Source organism: Pseudochaenichthys georgianus, chromosome 20, assembly GCF_902827115.2.
Source record: "Pseudochaenichthys georgianus chromosome 20, fPseGeo1.2, whole genome shotgun sequence".
Classification (NCBI taxonomy): Eukaryota; Metazoa; Chordata; class Actinopteri; order Perciformes; family Channichthyidae; genus Pseudochaenichthys; species Pseudochaenichthys georgianus.
Genome location: NC_047522.1, coordinates 13,159,566 through 13,169,362, shown reverse-complemented (window position 1 = coordinate 13,169,362; position 9,797 = coordinate 13,159,566). Strand labels below are relative to the sequence as shown.

General features: G+C 41.7%; 1 protein-coding gene across 1 annotated transcript in view; it reads left to right on the top strand.

Annotated features, from left to right (window-relative positions):
* Nucleotides 1-1,109: 1,109 nt before the first annotated feature.
* cnksr2a (connector enhancer of kinase suppressor of Ras 2a) overlaps nt 1,110-9,797 on the top strand; it is a 70,717-nt gene continuing 62,029 nt past the window's right edge. The window contains exon 1 of the mRNA XM_034108623.2: nt 1,110-1,626. Coding sequence (XP_033964514.1) covers nt 1,563-1,626 — 64 coding nt within the window. The 5' untranslated portion in view covers nt 1,110-1,562. The remainder of the gene's footprint in view (nt 1,627-9,797) is intronic.

The window sequence follows — 9,797 nt, the reverse complement described above, 5'->3', positions numbered from 1 at the left end:
TACGTATATTTAAATGATGTTGGCAATACTGCTTGTATATTACCCCAACTGGCTAGATAATGGCTGCTTTGCACAGCTCTCATTCTATGGTTAACGATGTGCCTATCCATGGTGGTTTTGCACAAGCATAACGCATTGTCCAGCGTTAAAAGCAGTGTTGAGGCAATTCCTTAATCATGGATTTTCTCTGAGTATTGTATTAAGAAATGTTACCTTAACGTTTAGATATTTAAATAATGATATAGGAAAATGTGGGAATCCAGGCTTATCCTTCATTGTCTGGGGACCATGCATGACTTTATTCCTTTCAAGTAGAGCATGCAATGTAGATTTCAGGTATTAGGTAAATACCATAACTGACTTTCTGATACATTGAACACTTAAATAAGTAATATGTCAACATTAGACTGCTTTAGTTAATTTTTTGAATCACCTGAATCTGCAGCTGGCTGCCACCAGCTTTATACTGAGGTTCAGCTCATTGTTTAGCTGTTCAGCAACTTAACTGTTTCACTCTCACCACTAGTGTCAGGAGTCATAAGGTGTAAAAAGGTGAATATCACACTTATCAGTTGGACAAACACCGGTTGAAATTATGATAATGTAGCTATCTACCTGCTGGATGTGTCCCATTGGCAAATCTTGCTAACATATTAGCCATATCAATTTGCTACTACTGCCCTCAAGTGGACAAAAGGAAATGGTTTAAAGGTACAGAGAAATGGAGGCATCAAGTTTTGCAACAGAAGCAGTCCCTACACACACACACACACACACACACACACACGCACACACACACGCACGCACGCACACACCCACCCACACACACGCACACACACACACACACACACACACACACACACACACACACACACACACACACACACACACACACACACACACACACACACACACACACACACACACACACATATATATATTTTGTATCTTTTTCATACACTCACGGCCTGATTAAACATCTTCTGAGAATATATTTCCCACATCTGCATGATTGTATCGCTCGAGAGGGAACTGTGCGCGCGAAGCCACCCACTGGGCGCGTGCATGGTTTAATCATATCTATAAAGAGGGAGAGCGAGAGAGGGAGAGTTGCTGAGTCCGTTGTGACTTATCTATCCTACTCTGCTGCTGTCGGTAACGGACCGGCTGCGCACACACCTACACACACTCCTCTCTCTATGTCACACGCACTCATTCGCATACATACTACGAGGGGAACGGTTTGGCGCACTGGGAAGGCGGGAAGAAAAGAGGGGACGAGACACATGTCAGACCGTATCGAGCAGGGGAATGTAGCCTACCGGAGTCCGCTGCACACACGCCCGGACTGTCCCGCACTGAGGGCTGCGCCGCGTTAACGGGACACGACTCCGGGCTGAGCGACGGGCGGGAGGATCACACCGGGATAGTGTTATTAAGGTGTCATCTGGCTGCGGAGGGAGTGAGGCAGAAGGGCGGGAGGGTGCCCGGCTGACAGAGCTTTGTTTTGGTTTAACATCATCGCTTGGGCGCAACGGAGAGTCGGCGCAAAGTTTTCTTCAATGGCGCTGGTGATGGAACCGGTGAGCAAATGGAGCACGAGTCAGGTGGTGGACTGGATGAAAGGTAGGCTACAGAAAGAAACACTCGCTTGCCTTTAAGCAAATTATACATTCATTATCAATCATAAACGACACACCTGTAAGAAGGACGTGTGTGTGTGTGTGCGTGTATGCGTGTGTACATGAATCATCCTGGCACCTGATGATCAGTGATGTAATGTGTGAGTGACAGGAGGAAAACCGGCCAAACTTCACAAGAGCAGGGGCGGGAAAGGATATTGGAAGGGGAGGTGGTCCAAATTTAGGAAATAAGTAAAGCGAATAGCTTATGAGACCGGGCCCCTGGATACAGCCTAATAAGGCTCCTATAGGAACAAGTTTTTACCATAACATATCTAAATATGGCGCTCTGCCATAGTCTAACTTGACCATGCCACAGTTTCATAATGAACCAAAATGATATTTTTATTTCTAAACTGGGGCTCTGGCTGGCCCTTGGGTGGGTACATTTCCTCTGCAGCAATGTAGCACGACCGACTCTAATTTGGCTCTAAAGCCCATGAGCCCTTGCTCAGACCTCACCGCTTTCCAGGGCCCTGGACTCACTGACCTGCCCTCTCTGTTTCCCTAAGGTGAGAGACGGGTTCCCAGTACATTGAAAAATCGTAAAAATTGAAAGAAAGGGCTACCAAAATGATAAAATGTTATAAAACATCAAGGACAAAAATTAAATGTGGTGATAGTCAAACAATTGTCCCTTTAGGTCTGATGTTTTGCTTGTTCATATTTGTATTTAACTATTTATATGTAAGTACTACATGCAGTGGCAATAACACACCGTCTTCCCCAAGGGACCTGCCAGAGTAAAAACCAAACTTTCAATCAGATTTATTATCCAACCTAATTTATTTTAAGTGAATAGCTCAGTTATAGTGATGCCAACACTTTTAGTACAAGCTCTACTAAAAAGTTATGTTAGGTTTGACATAAAAGGGACTATGTGAAGGTCATGCAGCAGTTTATAAAGAAGTCTGTCTATAGGCTTACTTATTTTGGGGGCAGACAATAGTGCCAACATTTAACAGGGCTCTTGGACATCATCATCTCAACCACATCTTTATTTTAACACAACGCTAAGATGCCTCACAGATCTTATCACAAAACCCAGCCTGATCAAAAGTCCCACACTCAACCTAAACTGAGAAAATGACTAATAATATGACTAATATTAGACATCATTGTTATTCATCATGTCTGTTTATTGCATAAAAAGCAGGTCAGGGATTGTATTGACTCACACGCTTCTATACATCGTGATAGAGATTTATTTACATGATGTTCTATTTCTCAGAGCCTCTTCGTTGGATGGGTTATCGGTTGGTCATCATGTGTATATGACATGTGTTTATGTCTGACCTGTCTCTATGTATGTGTGTGTGTGTGTGTGTGTGTGTGTGTGTGTGTGTGTGTGTGTGTGTGTGTGTGTGTGTGTGTGTGGGGTGGGGGTGGATGGTGAGTTGTTGGTCTTAGACCGTCTGTGCAGAACAGCTGACAGACACACACATACCCACTCTGAACAGAAGGCTCCACCCGGGTCCTACATTTGCGCTCGCAAACACCCGCAACACCAAACACACGTGGCATGCTTCAGTATGGTATTTGGTTCATGCTGGGTATCTTGGGTGTGTCTGTCGCGACAGAGGGGAACATGATATATGATATCTCTGTGTGTGTATAAAAAATGCACAGATCACAACTGCACCCAGGCATTTGGGGCCAAAAGGTCTGCACGTTTTTGATTATGCGTCAATGTTGCATTAGCACATCTGAAGCGAAAACAAAAAGCGAATGGTACAGATCAAGAGTAATATGCTATATTCTATATGAAATTACAAATGTTGATCCACATCCTGTTTTACATTTTTCACACAAAAACAATTTATTTCCTCATTTCCCTTGCACAAATGTATTCCCCAGGCATTACCAGGATTATCTAAATTGCCCCTCATGGGACTTTTCCTCCGGTATGGCTTGTTGGCTCGAGGCTGTCTTGAAAAGTCCTGTGTTGAAGGTGGCATGACAGCACCCTTACCTTGCAGTTTCCTGGAGATGTGGACTTGTGCTTGCCACTCTCTCCCCCTGCTGTTAGGGTTTTGGCTTCCTGGCGTGTCTCTGAACCAGGTGGTTTTCTCAGTGTGTCAGCGTTTACCTGAAGTTTTATTTGAGCCTGCCGACCGCGTCAAATCTTACGTGTATGACAAAACATAGATTTGAGACCAGATACTCATTGGGGATTCCTCCTTATGAAAGATATTGCAGTGTTTCACCCTTTGTCAACAACTTGGAAGAGTGGCTTGTCACTACATTGAGGCCATCCAGCCTTTAGTTATGCTGAGCTAAAGTTGTTGCTATTTGGGTTTATGATATACAGAGAAAAAGTATGTGAACCCTTTGGAACTTCCTGGTAGGGATGTCCCGATCACCTTTTTTTGCTCCCGATCCGATTCCGATCATTTGATTTTGACAATCTGCCGATACCGATTTTTCCTGATCCGATCTTTATGCAATACATTAAGATAAAAAAAAGGTAACGGATAACGGCTGGTCATCCAACGCCATGAATTCAGCTATCTTGGCTGTTATTTTTTTGGCCTTTTCACTGTTCTGGGGCAGTTACTCTTTCCTTTTAAAAGTTTCTGAAAGTGTCGGTTGTTTCAGTGCCGTTACCTGTGTACTCGTCGTGTTGTTGTTGGTGTTTGTTTCTCAGGTAGCGTATTAGATTGGTCGTGTTGAACGTAGCTCTTTTCTTTCCACCAAGCGGAACCTCCGCCTTGCAAACATTGCATCTGGCTGTTACACTGCCTTCGCTTTCAATTTTATAATACTTCCAAACTCCTGACATTTTCTCTGTCCCGACTCCCGAGTCACCAGCTGAACGTAGCCTCTCGTTAGCTTACTGCTACTATTAGACACTGCACCCTGCCCACTCTGTTGCCAGATTTGAGAGAAATAAGCAACCAGGGGAGGGGGGTATACTACGTAGCAGGATTTTCGCTTAGCCAGCTAAATTCAGGGGAAACTCCGGCTTTCCGGTCCTACAAAGCTAGTTCTCTTTGTAGCAGGCTAGATCTCCATGGTAACTTATGCTTAGCGGCTAACCTGATCGGGACCAGGTTAGGTTGCAGGCTAAGAGCTCAACTCAGTGAAAGCACTGCCTGCTGACCAATCAGAGCTCAGTGTGCGGAGTTTAAAGCGATCAAGTCATATTACAGGAGAAAGGAAATACAGAAAAGCTGCCGTTGCAGGAAAGACGGCTGGCAAAAATCACCGACTGTGTGAACGTGAACATTAATAGAATATCACCTCCCATCTTCAGAGCAATCTGACTATTATAACATTAGCGTTTCAGAAAGCTTACTTAAATAGCGGCCACAACATAAGTAACCGGATCAGAGTACATTAAGTACAGTCCGTGGCATATCACTTCATAATGTATCATATATCTCCTTATATGAGTCAGCTGAGCCGTATCTGGCCGTGCAACACTCACAGTGTCACATACTGTATGCAGAAGTATTATTTTAAGCAACACATTAAGTTGACGAAACACTCGAGACAAATGTAATTAAAGTCAGATCGTGTTTTAGACGGGGCAGTGATATCATAAACCTGTTAATGTACGCATTCAAACACTTTTTCTTTTGCCAGCTGTATTCACCTTGCAGGTGCAGCTATGTGGCTTTCATCCTGGATAAAGTGTTTAAGTCATGGATGTTTAAAGTTTAACTTCTTCATTTTTGACTAGTGTTAAAGTTCACTTTTCATTCAGGAAGTATGACGCTGCGCTGTCAGTGCGCTTCTCCATGTTTGTGATTGGTCGAATGCTCCAAATACCACCCCTTTCATGTGAACGCGCACCTAACTAGATAGGACACGGCTGGCTTGAGCAATCCACTTGATAACCAGCGTCGTAGTACAGTTTAGCGAGAGCGCGTATGTTTTGGATTAGGCCAACCGGCTAACTCAAACATATCCAGGTTAGGTTGAACCAGCTTCGTAGTATAGGCCCCAGGTCTATGAAAACAAGCCCAAAAGAAGCAACACATACATGATGTTGTGTAATTTTAAACCAAAACTAAAGCCTCAGGATGACTTTAAGACGTGAACATGGTCATTTTTGTTTTGTAAAGATTCCCGATCCCCTATTTTTTTCTCCCGATTCCGATCTTTTGAAAATCACATGATCGGCTCCGATCAAGTGATCGGATCGGGACATCTCTACTTCCTGGTTTTATGCATGAATTGTTCATTAAATGTGATCTGACATTCATCCAAGTCACAATTATAGACAAACACAATGTGCTAATAACACTAGTGCTGCAGCGACGCGTCGACGTCGACTTCAAAATATCGTCGACGACATATTTCCGCGTCGACGCGTCGCTACACACACGTGGGGGTGTAAACAAAGCAACAAGCAGTTCGCAATCGCACTTCAAACACAATGGAGACTGAAACGGCTACCACCTCCTCACAGGATTGCGCACGAAGCCCTCAAACGAAAACATCTCGCCCTAGGTCTTCAAAAGCATGGGAATATTTTAAAGTTAGTCCAAAACGCAAAGATATTGTCATTTGCAGTCTTTGCCAAATGGAGTTGGCATATCACACGAGCACAACGGCTATGTTGGAACATTTAAAGCAGCAGCTAGCTGTGGTGGCTACCATTAGCAGCTAGCATTTGCTCTCCGATTTTTACATAAAAATGGAATTATGGATTATAAATGCAATCATTTTTTTATACATAGACGTTAAAAACCTATGGATTAACCGATTCAGCCGCGTTCTTTCTCATTTTAATGCCATTGAACACGTCTTTTGATCAGATTGACAGCAACGGTGGTGAGACGATCTCCCTAGAAGCTCTGTAAAGGTACGTGTTGTGATGACTGTATTTGCTTCCCCTGTCGCGAGTCCGGATCACTCAGTGATGATACTATATACCTACATAATCTGTGGAGTCTCAGCTTTAATCGGATATCTTGTATGTGCAGCTACGATAAGTAATAAGGGTACTTTTATCTTGAGTTCTGTGCCAATGCCCGTTAGCATTTTTCGCTCATGGGTCATTTAGATGCTTTTTATGAGACTTGTGTTTTGTTTTGGTAAACATGGTTTGTATCGGCAGTTAGCTGAGATTATTTCCGTTAATCTGGTATAACACATTAATAGTTTGTTAAATATTAAGATCCCCTGAGACACAGTATTGTGACATTTTTTTTTTTTTACATAACGTTTTTTTTACATTACGTTTTTTATGAATTGAACAACAGAAAAATAATCGTTAGATTAGTCGACTAATCGATCAAATAATCGCCCGATTAATCGTTTTCGAAATAATCGTTTCCCCCCAGCACTAAATAACACACAAACATTTAAAAATATTTAATGTATTTATTGATAACACCCATTGAACATTCACATCCCGATAGAATTCCAGTGCATTTCTATCGTAATATGGTGGCTCTCTGACTGAACCACTTTTTTTTCTTTTTAAGCCATACTATATTACATTTACTTCAATATGGGTCATTGTCCTTCTGCACCACCCAACTTCCGTTTTTCAGTAGGATCCTGAAGAATTCTTAATAAACCAGATGAACAGAGGCTTCTTCTGTAATGTTTTGCTATGATAATAATAATAATAATAAATTAAATTTATAACGCACTTCATATCTGAGTTCAGATCCCGAAGTGCTACAAACATTTGGCATGGAACAAAAATAAAAACTGTACACAACACGGTATAATGAATAAAAAGCAGTAAAAAACAAACCAACTAAATAAATAATCTTCCTCGGAAAGCATAGATTTTAATAAAGGAAAGGAAAAGGCTCTATTGAACAGATGGACACCATGACTGAGTTTTGCTTATAGGAGAATCATGAACTGAGATGTTAACTGGTTCCAATGATACCTACAAGCCTTTAGCTGCTACTCTCAAGTACTTTTTTTACCTCATTGTCTTCTTTGCATTATACCTTTGGAGTCATCTTTGCTGGGCGCCCACTTCGAGGGAGACTATCCACAGTACTACATTTTTGTCGAAAATGTGACTTAACTGGGAACTGATTAATAACAAAACTCTTGGAGATTAGTCGGAAACCAGCTTTATGTAAATCAACAGTTCTCAATTAGCTTTTGATTAAGTCTAGGGGTTCACTATACTTTTTCCAACCTACACTGTATGTATGAATGAATTATTAAAAATGGACAAGAAAAAAAATCCAATAACTGTTGTTTGGTGCTAAGAAAGTTGCATGTAGTGGATTTATGAAAACTATATTTCAACCACATGTTGCATATGGACAGAGGGTTGAGAAAAAGCAGCGTGACTATTTGGCTGGAGCCCCCAAACAATTAGCTTCAAGAGACTGTAGCAATTTAAAAAAAACTCAAACATTTCTTAAATACGCCCAAAATGTGAAGCTAAAGAGGCAAACCAGGAAAGTAAGGAGAGAAACACACAGTAAAAAAATGCATTTACAGTCACCAAAAACCTACCATTTTTTTCAATAGAGTAAATCACTAGCTTTTTTCCCCCCATGCAAAATCAAACAAGATGACTGGGATTTAAACTTGCATAATTAACTCACTTTTGACAGCCACCGGGGTTCTTTCATCTTGCATTTAAATTCCATGTACACAGTAAATGCTAGTCTTCCTTTGATTGTTTTTGGAGCCTAATGTGCTCTGAACAGATGACACAACCCTACAGGGCCAGATATTTTTGAGAACTCCCAAACATCCCAGAAGCAGGGACGTGCACAGGTACGGGCTATTGTTGCCCGGGCAACGGCCCGTTTGGCCTTTTCGGCTGACCTGCCCCTCTGGAGAGAACGAGAGTTTGTTTTTCTTTTTTCTGTTGTGGCCGAATCAACATGATAAGCCCACAATTAGTATTGTAGCGTCTCGCTGCGGGAAACACACTTTGTCAGCGCTGTCATCTGCCGGTGCGTTAAGACCACCTCAGTGTCGGATTTTGGAAACTTGATTTTGAGTTGTCTCATGGCAGTTAGGGTATAAGGGACAACCCTGGGGACTTTACTTCCTCTTGATACCGTCGGTTATTTACAAAAGAACACCTAAATATAGCCTACTTGTTGTTGTTGTGCTTCTGTCTTTCTGTGTCTTCTCATCTGTAAACTCCCTCAACGCGCCGCTCACTCTCTTTTCTTGATCGCCCTCTCACGGGTGAACAGTTCAATGTCCCGCTTCATTGTAAGATTTCTGCCATGTCTCTACTTCAGTTTGACCATCTCTGTTACTAAGTTATGGAATACTAAATAACAAAGTAATTAGATACCTTACCGTCACTGCGCTCATAAAGAATGATAAGAATAAGAATAATGCGTATTGAACGGGTTTCATTAATTAGTGAGTTTATTTAAGCTAATTAGTTAGAGGCCCTATTTTATCAGTATGTCTGCACAGAAATGGTCAAACTACATTAGAACAGAATTGTCCCCATTTTAACTTTAATAGTTACTAACATTAGATATTTTAATGAGATATGGATCGCAAAACATTTTTAAAATCAAGTCACCGAATGCAAGTACTCGCCTTAGCTTATTTTGTAATGAGATGTAAATCACTGTTCAATTTAGTTGATGTAATAATCGTTTGGTTTCTTTTACATTAAAAACAAGTTACAATTTTCAAAACGTCTTCAAATGTCTGTGCACGTCCCTGCCCAGAAGTCATAGCAAAATCTAGTTTTATTAGGTGTGTGTGTGTGTGTGTGTGTGTGTGTGTGTGTGTGTGTGTGTGTGTGTGTGTGTGTGTGTGTGTGTGTGTGTGTGTGTGTGTGTGTGTGTGTGTGTGTGTGTGTGTGTGTGTGTGTGTGTGTGTGTGTGTGTGTGTGTGTGTGTGTGTGTGTGTGTGTGTGTGTGTGTGTGTGTGTGTGTGTGTGTGTGTGTGTGTGTGAGAGAGGGTGTTTGTGGGAGTTTGGCTCACCTGCTGTTGTGAAAAGTGTGCCTTTGTGGGAGTCAAGTGTATGAGTCAGCTGTGAATCACACTTTTTCTGTGCCAGTCAAAAATATGAACTCACATACTGTTCATACAGAGATGTGAGTGCATTATTGTACATATTAGGCACCATTTCACAACAAACACATACAGATATTTTATTGAACTTGTAATTCTAGAAAAACCTGGGTGGGTACATTGTAGCAT